We start from the raw sequence: 14,725 nt of genomic DNA, 5'->3' as shown, positions 1-14,725 counted from the left end.
ATCAACTTAAATGTAAACCCATACATTACAAGATGGGTTGCAAACTGGCTGAGTGACAGAACCCACAGGGTCAGAGTTGCTGGCGCCATGTCAGACTCAAAGCCTGTCACAAGTGGTGTCCCACAGGGCTCAGTCCTGGGCCCACTCTTGTTTGGCATCTACTTTTCTGAAGTACAAGCAAACACAGGAGGGTTATGGCTGACAATGTTTGCAGATGACTGCAAAGTGGGCGCCGTAGTTGAAAACACATCCGACACAGATATCCTTCAGAAGGGTCTCACAGAAACGGATAACTGGTGCCAGAGCCATGGCCTAAAGTTAAATGCCAAGAAATGCATAGTCATACCCTTCGGGAAAAATAAGGTTACCCCTAGCTACCATATAGGTGGCAATCCCCTGAACACAGAAGTTATTAGGGACCTGGGAACCCAGGTTGACAGTAGCCTTTCATTCGACACTCATATTGCTAAAGTAGTTAGGAAGACCTTCTACATTGCCCACCTTATCATGAAGGGATTCACATCTAGATCAAGGGAAGTCATAGTCTGCCTATACTCATCACTCATCAGACCAATGATCGAGTACAATGCCCCATTCAGAATGTATCTGACCCGACACTTGCAGCAGCTGGAGAGGCCACAAAAGTTCCTCACCAAAAGGATAAAGGGTCTCAATCTGTCTTATGCTGCCCGACTGAAAGAACTCCAGTTATATTCAGTTGCTTACCGCTTGCTCAGAGGTGACCTATGCCTGACATACAAGGCCATGTCAAACCCAGATTTGATGAACATGCTTCATCTCAAAAATCTAGATCCCTCAGAGCCACAAGGGCGGAGACTTAAACCTCGACACGGTTATTAATAGGACGTGCTGGAGGGATAGATTCATCACCCAAAGACTCCCTATGCTGTGGAACAAAATCCCGGTTTATGTGAGGCAGAGCACCTCGCTGGCCTTGTTCAAGAGGAATCTTGACCAATGGATGGGAGATCGCAGATACACCCCAGGGGTTACCTCAGTGTCACTGCTCGACAGAGGCACAGCAAAATAATGGGCATAGTTTCTCCAAACTAAAGGGGTGGCGTAAGCCACAAAACTATGGGCTAGGCTTATAAATGCCCTCGGGCAGATAGCCTAGTATGAACCTATGAACCTATGAACCTATGAAAAAGCTCACTGCACTCAAAAATTACATTTAACTCTAGAGATGATAAAACACACTTGCTAAACTAAACAAGGAACTCTGAACCATGATTAAATCAACCAAGACCAGATATGAGGTAAAACTAGCTACCCAGCTGAAAGATAACCACAACACCTTGTTTAACAATGTTGGACACATCTGAAACAATCCCCAGCACTGCGAAGAACTAACAGCATAATCCATCACATATTCGTACCCAGAAGACATAACCTATAACTAGCAGACAAATTTAGCTCTAATATCACCCTCCTCTACCCTCTTATACTCCCAGATCATATACCTGCATCTACACCTCAAGGACAAGATCACTAGTTCAATGGGGTCAGATAACATAATGGGCTGCAGACTGGTCTACCGAAAACAGCACTTGTCAGACCACTTTGGAGGCTATTTAATGCCACCTTCCAAACAGACTTTGTGCTCAATAAATGGAGGACAGCAAGAGTCATACCCCTGCACAATGGTAGGGCATCAATGGACCCAGGTAATTACAGACCCATAAGCCTGACCAGCCTTATCTGTATGACTATGATGAGGATCATTACTGAATTAATAAATAATGACGTAGGCAAACTACAAACTCTCAAACAAAGAAGGTTAAGGAGGCAATGGACAAGGGAAAATCAGCAACCACCACATATCGACAGCATTCAACATCATCCCATACTCTGGTATTGTGGGTAAACTCTTAAACGTAAATCCCTAGGTAATTTATTGGATCACAAATTGGGTCACAAACAGAACCCAAGAGATTAGGTTTTGTAGCTTTACATCCTCCAAATGACCTGCTATTAGCAGTGTACCCAGGCTTCAGTCCTTGGGCATCTCCTCTTTGGCAATTACTACTCTGAGGTCAAAACAAATGTGAAAGGTTTATGGCTGACCAGGGTTGCAGATGAATTTAAGTTGATGCCATCATAAATTTCCCATAGGACACCAAGTTCCTTCAACAGGGCCTTTTCCAAATAGATTTCTGGTGCCAAAACCAAACATCAACAGATGCAATAATAACATCCTTCAGCAAGCATAACCTCCCATGTAATATCACACTGACAACACCCCCTGAAAATTGATAATGTAGTCAGGAATCTGGGTACCTAAGCCAGCAACAAGCTATTCTCTGAGCACCATGTATCCACTAATGTAAGGAAGTCCTTTTTCATTGCACAGCTGTTACCAAAAGGTATAGTGTCCTGGTCCAGGGATGTAATCATTCCCAGCTAGACAAGGGTCCAGGGAAGTAAATATTGTGGGAAGAAATATCCAGGGAATTGTTATGGTTAGGCTTGTATAGGCCCTAGGGCTGAGCCTAGTACCAGCCTATGAACCTATGACTGCACTTAGCTCTCATTAGGCCAATCATTGAATACAATGTCCCTGTTAATATGTACCTGCCCAAACACTTGTCACAACTGGAATCACCACAGTGGTTTCTCACAAAAAAAATCAAGGGTCTAAATCATACAAACTATGCAGACTGACTCAGAGCCTTGTCCCTCTTCTTGGTATCATACAGGCTACTAAGAAGTGACCTCTACCTCATGAACAGAATCTCATGGGATCCCATCCTGTCAGATCTATTACACATTTGCAAGTCCAATAGTAATGTGATCACCTGGAATCTCATTCTGTTTTGCACCATTCATAGATCATACTGGTTAAGACAGGTATGTGCCACAGAGAATACTACAACTGTGGAACCATCTTCCACTCCATATAAAGCAAAGTGCTTCTCTTACTGAATACAAATATAATTTGGAAGATCAGATGGAAAAAACATCAATTCAGCAGTGGTTTAGCACTGATGTGATTCACAGAGAGAGGACATAAGTAAATGTCCCAAAACACGGGTTATTCATACACAAAATATAATGGCTAGAAATAAATAGGAATGTAAGTTTCATTTTTTAAGATCCTCATAGATCATCAGCTTATTAGGTCCTACAAACCTAATAGAGGCCAGCATGGAGGGGTCAGTGGAGAGGTGGTGGAATTCATACCAATGTCTCTTTCATTTGGTGCAGAGCTTGCTGTTCCCGTTGTCTCTGACCACCAAACCACTAGTGGCCACATCTCCTATGCCATCAGGATCACTCCTTCCAGGAACATCAAGGTAAGGTAGAATATGAGGCTCTCCAGAATGGGGTGGAAGTGGCTGTGGGGGTGTCATCACCTCCGCTTTGTGTCTCTTCACCTTCTATATGAGCTCAACCTAGTGTTCCTGTCTTGTCTGTCTTTTATGTGAACGTCAGTAATGTTAACTCTTCCCCATCTCTATCTCCTCCTACACCTTCTGCAGTTCTTCTAGCTCCAGCCATAGCCGGCCTTAGGCTTAGGCCATCTAGGCAGTTGCCTAGGGCGCTGCTCTAATAGGGGTGCTTTCCAGTATTTATTTGGTGTAGGTAGACCAGAATGGGGGCACCGGGTGGTGTGGTGAGGGGCGCCATGGAGCCCTTTTGCCTAGGGCACCAGTTGACATAAGGCCGCTCCTGGCTCCAGCATCTCTTATATATATATATATATATATATATATATATATATATATATATATATATATATACACTAGTGGAAAAAGGTGCTTATTCCCACAAAACAATACCTATTCTTCTTCAACGTCTTTCACCACAACCCTCTTAATGACTTCTTTATGTACTTCCTTATCCTAGCTCTCACTCTCTCTCTCTCTCCCCATTTTTCTAACTTTTCTATCATCTTTCTTTCTTAACGCATAACGGTCAAAACAGGATATCCATATAAGGATGTCTTCACACTGTAGTCAAAGCCTGTAAAAGTTTTGATATCCTGCTAGCCTGTGATGCTCACACAGAGTCAGTACAAACTTTCTTTGAAAGTTCTCATCTTACTAACCATCCAAAAACCTGATTGAAACCAACCCATGCAATAACAGTGCTGGGGAGGCCCTATTCTCTTATGATGTTGCTAAAGTATGGAACACCCTCCCACCTGAACTCAGGCTACAAAGTCACACAAGCACCTTCAAGGGCCTTCTTAATTCACACCTCTATGCTAATCCTCTTTGTAACTGCAAAGACCCCCCTTGAAGACCCACTACTCCATATAAGTCACCCACTGTATGCCTCCATTGCATACACTATATTCTCACCTGATATACTCACCTAATATGTATTTTTTTTTTTGTTGTAAATATTGCAAATAGGGGTTCTACACGAGTATTTTATTGTTTGAGTATCTTATTGTTTTACAAAATTGTTCTTGTACCTCTTTGTTTCCGTTACCTTGTGTACCAGTTTTTTATTGTTATCTAAGCCATGTATGCACTCTTAACTTCCTTGGAACTTTTCTCCCCAGGACTCCACTGAAAACGGGCACTTTGTGTCCAGTTGTATTTATCCTGGTAAAATAATGTTAAAATAAATAAAATAAATAAATAAATCTGCCAAAAATATACAAAAGCATTCATAAAGTTACAAACGTGTAGCATGCATACAGATGTGTCCCTATTTCACATGTTTGCATTCTTCCTAGCTCAATTTAGTCAGATTCAGTTCTGCAAAATTTGTACTGGGCACTCCCTTGTACGGTCTATATTAGAACATCAAATGTTTAACAGTTCGAATCACTAAAGGTCGACCTGTAGTGATCTAACTGTTAAAACTTCGAATGTTCCTAAAAATAAATTAAAACAAAAAAAAAAAAAAGAAAATCTAAAGGGTGTAGGCAGGGGTGCAAGCCCCCCTGCACCCCTCACACCCCCTACTTAAATATACCAAATCCGAGACCGCATTACATTGAAGTAAATGGAAATCTTCCCTTATGGAGATTTCCATTTACCCGTTCGATGTTCTGCACTTTCGCTATTCTCATGCCGACAATGTCAGATTCGACATTGTTGGCTTTTGAGAATCTAATATAGACCCCTCCTTGTAGGCCTTGGAATTTCAAGTACCAGTGCTGTTTGTTTGCAGTTCTTACACTTACACAGCCATATAGTGCCGTGGTTCTCACATTCACCTTACACATTCATGCAACCTGGCACTATGAATACTGTCAATAGTTTAACCACAGATTCTTCTCATATATAACTTGGGAAGCCAAATTAATTTTTTAGGCAAGTATTTACTTACTGCTTAGTGGGACTTCAGGAAGATCTGTCTGAAGCATCGTCATATCTTCTACCTTCACATGAAATGGAAGTTCACCAGGTTTCTCAATATATGATAGCAGTTGTTCTACTGGTATATCATATCCTGAGTAACAAAAAAAAAAATAGATAAGTTATATGGCTAAAATATACTCAGTGGAATTACTGCAGTGATTTCATCTTTGTTCATCTATACAAACATTAAGATAATAACACAACAGCAGGCCAGACATTTAAGTCATTATATATTCCCTTAACTAAGAAAATGGAATTATAGGATTGTGAGGTAATGATTCATCTAGAAAAACTAAATGTGAATAAGACAAACTTACAAACATACAGCAACAGTACAAGTCAGATCGCTATATGAGGGTGGTATAAACACACTAGAAATAAACTGCATACAGGGCAAGAAAAGGCTCCCTGTTGAAATGCTGGCACTTGACAAGCTGAGTTCCAACAAGCCAAAAAAAAAAGACCAAAATGAAGAACAAATCTCAACGATCGCTCTTCTGTTTTTAACTTCTTTTTTTGGAGGGGCAAGCCCTCCCTTCACCCCTGATGTGGTGGAAGTCACCCACCCCCCTCAACTTTTAAATACCAATTCTAAGATCACCATGCCTCACAGAAAAGGGAATATTCCAAGAAATAGCCATCTCAGACTTAGTATCTGTAAGTTTGTTTTTTGGGTATTCAGTCTCTGTGTTCCATGACTTGCTTCTGTGGATGCCAACATTTCAGATGGTTACCCAACTAGGTTATATAGAACATTTTATATGAGCTTCTACACATCAAGTTGTACGCTTCGGATCCCAAGCTCAACAAGATCTGGCGTAAGTGATTTCTGTTTTGCTACTTTACAGAATACATAGACTCTTTCACTGAAGAAGGTGGTTTAGCTGAAACCAGTTTGAAAATAAAAGTCATGTATTTGATTTAACTCTTTTCGAGTTTTTTATTTTTGCCTTGGTTCACATTATGCTGGCCAATTGTGGTTTATTTGGTATGTTCGGGCCGTGCATACCCCACGTGCAAAGGAGAGAGAACCTGGCCATTTCTTTGCTGCTGACTGTGAGAACCAGGCCATTCCTGTGCTGCTGACTGGGAGAACCAGGCGATTTCTGTGCTGCTGACTGTGAGAACCGGACCATTTCTGTGCTGCTGACTGTGAGAACCAGGCCATTCCTGTGCTGCTGACTGTGAGAACCAGGCGATTTTTGTGCTGCTGACTGTGAGAACAGGGCCATTTCTGTGCTGCTGACTGTGAGAACCAGGCCATTTCTGTGCTGCTGACTGTGAGAACCAGGCCATTTCTGTGCTGCTGACTGCGAGAACCAGGCCATTTCTGTGCTGCTGACTGCGAGAACCAGGCCATTTCTTTGCTGCTGACTGCGAGAACCAGGCAATTTCTTTGCTGCTGACTGCGAGAACCGGGCTGTTTTTGTGCTGTTGACTACGAGAACTGGGCTGTTTCTGTGCTGCTGACTGAGAGAATATGGCCATTTCTGTGCTGCTGACTGAGAGAATATGGCCGTTTCTGTACTGCAGACTGTGAGAATCAAGCCATTTCTGTGCTGCTGACTGTGAGAACTGGGCCATTTCTGTGCTGCCGACTGCTTTGGAACCTTTACGGGAGTGCAGTTTGCTATTGGATAGTGTGTGTTCTTTATGTTTTTCAGCAGTTTTGGTGTTATTATAAAACTGCCCATGTTTGCAAGGCTTGCTGTTCACAGGTAGGTTGTAGCATGCATTCTACTGACACAGGTGACTTCACTGACATCTGTGTTCTTATCCCCACCTGTTTGTGGGCATTCTTTGGTCAGCTGCTATCTGTGTCCTCAGTTGTCTGTAGTTGCATGTAGTTACACAAACGGCCACAAGCTATCCCTTGATTACTATCTACCCCTCCTAGCAGGACACAGCTGCCTTTCACTGCTCGGACCTTCACAGCTGCCACCTTACTCAATAAGTGCCTTTAGTTTGTGCTGGGCAGTGCCAGCTTCACCCACCCCACAAGGGAGGATGACATAATGGTTAAGGTGTTTACCTTAAAAACACAAGGTGTAGGGTTTGATTCTCACATGGGGTTACTGGCTAGGTTTCAAATGGCCCAAAAGGGCAGTTAGCCTAGTACTAACCTATGAACTGTATTCTGTCTTATTTCCTACTCCTTTTAATAGCATTGTCTGTACTCTCCTCCACAGACCTTCTCATTCAATTACACATAGCTGTTCTGTGCTAGTCTGTGTACCCTACAATTAAATGATTTAGTCATACCCTTCCATAAAGCAACATTTTTGCTACATAAACCTTGTTTCATGTGCTTGAAGCTAAATTCTTCAGTGGATAAAAAGGAAAGTTAGTCTGTTTCTTTCCCGTCTGTTCTCAGCTGCTTAGCTCTTAATTTCCTTATGGCAGGAATTGCCTTTTGTTCACAGACAATAAACTAATAATCAACACAAATAATTGTGAGAAATATAAATATATTTAAATAAACTGGTGTCCTCTCTCTCATCTAAATGCAGGATCTGTGACCTGTACACACCTTTACACACACACTCTCACCAGCAATTACACATAACCATATTAAAATGCATTATGCTGAAGCTCTAAAAACCAATTACCAAGTCCTTCTAGAACTAAGACAACTAGGTCTCATAAAAAATCCAGTGCTTCATCTTTTTCTTGCTTACCTACAGAAACAAATTACCAAGAGACGTTTCACTTCAAAATCTACTAATCCAAACCATTGTATAAATAAAAATATCTTAGCAGTTAGATGCACCAACTCTGTACTCACAAGTCTGGAAAAGGATATGGTGAGTTGTCGACATCACAACGGCTCTAAAGAATCTTTCACCTGACCAGTATGACTACAACAGGGTAACAGGACCATAGCATCATAGAAGTTCCTAGGTTAATGCACCTAGAACTTTTAAGCTTAGCCATTCATGCCCATATTCTTCCCAATTATCAATGCCCAAGGACTAGAACGGCTTTGGTATATACCCGTGCCTTACGACATCTACAAGCATCCCATATCCATAAGGGATACAGGTAACAAGCCAAGGGTGAATTTGCATTTCCTCATCTATTGGTCTCAGCTGCATCTGAATAGGCTTAGGGAGCAGTTCTGATTCACATGAATGGAGAGTACATTACAGAGAAGGGGTATGTCTGAGACACAAACCTGCTCCTCAGATATGATTTGTTTATGTCACAGACTATGTTTAGATCCTTAAATTAGTACTTCTAGTGTTGTTTGTTTTGTGAATGTGTAGCAGATCCATTAGGACCGGACTGGAGAATGCTTTGTAAGTTAAGCATTGATCTTCTCACAGTAGTCTGTAGGAGACCATGTACAGGGAGGGGGCTTTGAGGCAGTCTGCACAGGACATTATATTTACACCCTGTATTTTTTAGTGGGGAACCTCTGTAGCCACTCCAGCTGTTGAAAATGCTTGGTCATGTACACTCCGAAGGGTACATTGTACTTGATTATTGGTCTAACGAGGGCTTAAAGTAGTGGGACTATGATCTCCTTGGATCTGAATGCCAAGCTCCAACTTACAAGCTGTGGTTTTTCTCACCAGTATGGACACATGGTGATCAAAGTTCATGCTAGTGTCAATCTGCGTTCCCAGGTCTCTTTCCACTGTGTCTACTCTTATGGGTTCATAGCCTAGTACACACCTATGAACCTAATGACCACAATGGCCTTTATAAGCCTAAACATGCAGCCCAAATCTCTGATAAGTTCTGGTACATTTGCTAAGTGTTAAGCAGGGGGTTGGGAGATAAAATATTTAAAAGCTGGAGTCCTGGAGATGAACAATTTACAGGCTGCCTGTGTCCATTAGAGAATAGGTGCCAAACCAGGGATGAATTTCATGTTTCCCATCCAACTGCCCAAGTTATACCTGAATTAGATCAGGGAGGAACTCCACTCTACATGGATGGAGAGTCTGTTCCAGAGAATGGGTAGTAACACTCCTCTTAGGGGAGTGTTACAAACGCTGTAATTTCAGGGGTGGTCAACTTCCCAAAGGGCTTAATTATGCATTTTTTCATTGCATTTTATGCCATGGCCCTGGCACCAGTTATTTGTCTGTGTCAAACTTACCTGGAAGATATCTGCAAGCTGGGTGCAATCACTGAATACCCAAAGATGTAGTCATCAGCAAATCTGGTTAGCCAAAGGCTCACAACATTTACCTTAACTTCAGAGAAGTATATTCCGAACAACAGAGGCCCAAGTACCAAGCCCTGTGGGACACCACAAGTAACAAGCCTCTTGGTGGAGTTGGATTCTCCCACCCTAACTTCATGTGTCCTATCCTTGAGTTCTTTAGCTATCCATCGGGTGTCATAGGGATTTATGCTTAAATATGTGAGTTTGTCTAAAATACTTGACTGAGGTATTGTGTCAAATGTCTTCTACCAAGTCAAGGTAGGCATCTACACCATTTTGCCCTAGTCATGGCTCTAGTGACCTTGGTGAAGTCCACCAGGCTTAGTAGGCATGACCAGCCCTAGGCAAAACCAAACTGGGAATGGTCCAGAGTTTGAAGATTTCCTATGTCCTTGTTTATCAGATCCATGATAATTCTTTTCATGGCCTTGAAATAAAACTAGTCAAATATATGGATATGTAGTTTCCTGGGTCTGTTGATAGTTACCCTTTGTGTAGAGGAATGATCGTTCCAGTCCTCCATTTCCTAGGATTAAAGCTTGTCTGGAGGCTGTGGTCAAATATAGATTCTAGTTGGCCTGACAAAATTTGTTTCAGGCTATTTAGGAGGCATCCTGGGATTTATTAGGACCCATCAATGCAGTGATTTTAGCTTTGGAGAGTGCAGTGAGGACCTGTTTGTTTGTAATAGTTGGAGAGAAATGGTAGAGGGCACTTCCTGGAAGATAATTGGGAATGATAGAGGGTGCAATTGGAATTAAATTTATCAGCCATCAAATTTGCTACATCTTCTGGTTTGGTATAGGGAGTTACATTTACTATTAATTCAGCACACTGTTGGGTGTTCCCCTTAAAGTTGCATACACATATCTCAAAAAATGCGTTATGGTTTTCCTTAGCCTGGGAGGCTATTTCTGCCTTGAAGTTAGCTTTGTTGGACTTGATTAGTCCCCTGAGTTGCTTGTAGAGACTGCTGAGGTAATTTTCATAGATCCATAGGTGTATACTTAGCTAATGGCCACCTAGGCCTATATAAGCTTAGCTGCCTAACCCTATGTGTCATGGGTATTTATTAGGAGAGGTTATGTTAATTAGGGAGATTCTAAAGGTTATGTGGGGGGTGTAGAACAGAGTGCGTGTTGTGTCTTTAAAAAGCATTTCAAAGTGAGGGCACATGAGCAAAAATAGTGAGCACGTACAGGCGGCAGTGCCATTTTCAGTGAACAGCCAGAGTGTTAACTTGTATGAGTGCAGTAGTTAGTCTGTTTATAAGTTTATCTTAGTTTAAGTTACTAAACCTCAATCTTAATGTGTTTGTATGTAATAAAGCTGTCTGAACCGAACCCACAACTGTTTGTCTGTTTTATCCTGACTGGACGAGTGACAGGGGTATATTAATTTGGGCATTGCCACTGTCTGCCTCTTGTCTATTAGCCTTTTGAGCAAAGCCCTTCCTATTTTGGAAAAAGGATTTTCTTTTTCTTGTACAACCTATTTATACTGGAAGTCCACCAATGGGGGGTTGTTTCTGGAGTTTGTTCTAAGTTTATTTTGGTTTGGTACTGCTGTTTTTAAGCATTTATTTACATGCTTGTACAGGGTTTCCGTAAACACTTCCACATAGGCCACATTGTTCTTGGAGTTTGAAGAGCTTGTAATTTAGCTATGCCATCACTTAAGAGGGGGGTAGTTAGCCTTGGAAAAGATCTTAAAGGTTCCGGGGTTTGCTGGGAGTTCAGGCTTTATATTTATTTCAAGGATGACTGCTTTGTGATCTGATTTGACAAGTGAGGATATTACATTTGTGGGGGGGGGGGGGGGGTGCAACATTCTCTCATATTTGTGAGCTCTAGATCCAGGACATTTGCACCCCTTGTAGGTATGCGGACTTGCAGTTCCAAAGTGTTTGCATTGACAAAATCCAGGAATCTTTAAGCCTGCATGTTAATGGCTTGTATGTATCCCTATTTATGGTGGGACAGTTGAAATCCTCATAAATATGGTGTTGAGCCGAATGGTAAACGACTCCAGTACATTCAAGTATGTGGTATGATTATCCTGTGTCATAGACGGAACCTACAGCTAAGAAGGACATTGTATGGGACTTTACTTAAGGTTAGTTGTACATGGAGTAGCTCAAGTGTATCATGTTGTTTGACCGATCTTGAGGTGTGCTTACTTTTTATGTAGATTGATTCACTTCCACCTCTTGTCCCTTCTTGTGGGGTGGCTGGTGTAAATTTGTGGAAGGCATTACAACCTTGTACTGCCTGGGGTGCCTTCTGAAACTTTAAACCATGTCTCACTAACTGCGCAGATGTCAACATTCTCAAGGGTTAAGAGCACTTCCGTGGAACGTCTTGTTGGAGACTCCCAGCATTCACCAGTAATACCTTTAGTTATCTTGAGTAAAATTTACTATGCAGACGTTTTACGTTGGCACTGCCTAAAAAGACATTCTAGGGGTGGATAATGTATTGTTTTTGTAAACAAGAAACATCTTTATTAAATTATCATGTATGACATAGGCAATGTTACATTTATATAAATAAATATATAAATGATATCAAACTATAGTGTCATAATTTCAGTTGCAAACATTATGCATTACAGACCATGTTAATACAACTGTATTTGCAAACATTACACATCACTTATAATCTATCCAGTCATGGTCAGTTAAGCATTACATAGCTCATTCAGATCTTACCTTGTTTTAAATCTTGTTCCTCCTCTGCATATATTGTTCCCAGAATTCCCATTTTTCCTATGCAGATTGCCCCTACCCTTTTTCTAATGAAGCCAATTCCAGTTGTTTTACCTCTGTTACTATATTCACTGCTTCTAGTACAGCTGGTTTAAACTTTGATTTCCATTTTCTAGTAATTTCTTTTTTGGCAGCTACTATAAAATTAGACTCAGTAAGCCTTTACTATGTTTAGGCAATTATGATTCTGTACCATAGCAGAAAAAATCATCTCCTTAGTTAAACCAGTCTGTTCACCCAGTATCTCTGGCAGAGCAGTCTGGAGGGAATCTTTAAAGTCTACCAACTCATTACACTTCCAGAAAATATGTTCCCAGTTACCTCTTTCTTCCCCATCACACCTTCAACATTTGCTATCTATCTGAGGAAAAACTGTTTGGCATCTACTTGGGGTATAAAAATACTGATGTAAACACTTCCAAGCAAAGATCCTAAATCGTCTAGACTTTGTTGCATATTTGAGAAATATATATATATCCCCAATTGTCTCTCTGATCTCTCTTCCTAATCTTTCCTAACCTCTTCTGATTGATTCTTATAGTTATCATGCAATATTTTTTATGCTCTACTAATTATTCCTTTTTTAATGGCAGCTTCTGTTCTAGATTCTACTAAAACCCTACGTCTAGACTTTGTTGCATATTTGTGAAATATATATATATCCCCAATTGTCTCTCTGATCTCTCTTCCTAATCTTTCCTAACCTCTTCTGATTGATTCTTATAGTTATCATGCAATATTTTTTATGCTCTACTAACTATTCCTTTTTTAATGGCAGCTTCTGTTCTAGATTCTACTAAAACCCTACTAGTGCTTGTCTTTCATTTAGGACCCCCCTATTTCTTTCTCTTTGTCTGCACTCTGATATCATTCCTTGATAGGGAAGGCAGTCTCTAACCTGCAGTCCAAATAAATTCATGGCATCTTCCCAGTCTACTAACATTACCTTTCTAGTTATTTGCTCCCAATAACTTGGTTCCTTTGCCAGTTTTCTCCAATAAATTCCACCCCCTCTAGTCTGTTCTCTGTATCCCTAATTTTAGTCATCCCTATTAGCACAATCTCTTTTCTCCATTCCCGTGTTGGCTTAATTCTTAGAATACTTTATGCCACTTTATGAATATAATATTCTGTATGATTGTTATTCTCCTTAAAGGTCTGCATCCAAAACACCAGTCTCTGCTTGTTACTTGAGCTTCCCCCCTGTTTCATCATCATCTCTTTCCACTTTGAATTATAGCTTTCTGCTTGCACTATGTACAGGAGCCTTAACTGTGTTGCTCTAAAATGCCCCTTCAAATCAGGTAATCTTAGTCAACTTTGTTCTATTATCCCACTCAACTCTTGCCATCTTCTCTTCCCAGACAAAATATTTCATCTCTTTTTTGATTGCCATCCACAACTTCTCTGGTTGATAAAAATATGTCTGACCTGTGCATAAGACGAAAGGGACTAAAACATTTTAACTACTTTTATCTTACTACCCACATCCATAAAACAGAGATTCCAGTTTCTCAGTTTTTGTATTATGTTTTGTTTACTCTTTTCCCACATATCCTTAGCTGCCACAACATAACCATTTTAATCCATACTCCTAAATACTTCAATTTTATTGTGTTCCCCTGAAATACAGCTATTGCTGAACCAGTTTATGTGGGAGTACATAATTTATGGCTATTGCCTTTGTTTTGACTTCATTAAGTTTGTATCCCCAAAAGATTTTAAACTGTCTTAAAATGTTCCACAACACTGTAATATCTCTTTCTGGTTTTGTCAGGTATAAAATAATATCATATGCAAACAGATCCAGCTTTTCTTGCCCACCATACCAAATATATTCTTGAATTTCTGAGTCCCTTTTTTTGCCAATAGTTCAAAATATAATGCAAGTAACAAAGGGAAAAGGTGATACCCCTATCTGGTTCCTCTGCTCCAACAGAAATTACCAGAGAGGATACCACCCACTTCAAGTTTTACCTCAAATCCATCATATATCCTCCTAAATCAACATTATCATTTTATCAAGGTATGCAACAACTTCCACTGCCCTGCTCATAAAATCCCAGACTACTCTGTCAAATGCATTGTCTGCATCAAGACCCACCAACAACAGTGGTATTTCCTTACATTCTGCTTCCCTCTGGATCATCAATGTTCTGTTAATGTTGTCAAATGTTTGCCTCCCTTCCACAAAACTACACTGATCCATATCTATCACTTTTGCTATTCTTTTAGCCATTATAGACACAAACACTTTATAATCATGGTTAAGTATTGAAATGGACTTGTATGAAGCTGGATCAGATGGATTTTTACCCTCTTTAAGTATTACAGCTACCACTGCTTTCTTCCAGGATTTTGGTACTTCTCTTAAAATACTATTAAATAAAATCTTCCAGATCTTTTATCAGTTTTTCCCTCTTAGCCTCCAAACTTTCA

General features: G+C 40.6%; 1 protein-coding gene across 2 annotated transcripts in view; it reads right to left on the bottom strand.

The window, feature by feature from the left end:
- Window positions 1–14,725, bottom strand: part of LOC122798724 (gastrula zinc finger protein XlCGF26.1-like) — a 135,609-nt gene that overhangs the window by 54,382 nt on the left and 66,502 nt on the right. For both annotated transcript variants that reach the window (XM_044067822.1, XM_044067823.1), the window contains exon 3: window positions 5,311–5,433. In XM_044067822.1, the coding sequence (XP_043923757.1) occupies window positions 5,311–5,433 (123 nt within the window). The remainder of the gene's footprint in view (window positions 1–5,310; window positions 5,434–14,725) is intronic.

This window comes from Protopterus annectens, chromosome 3.part1 (assembly GCF_019279795.1).
Source record: "Protopterus annectens isolate FY-2018-M chromosome 3.part1, PAN1.0, whole genome shotgun sequence".
NCBI lineage: Eukaryota > Metazoa > Chordata > Ceratodontiformes > Protopteridae > Protopterus > Protopterus annectens.
This window is presented reverse-complemented; position numbering and strand designations above follow the sequence as displayed.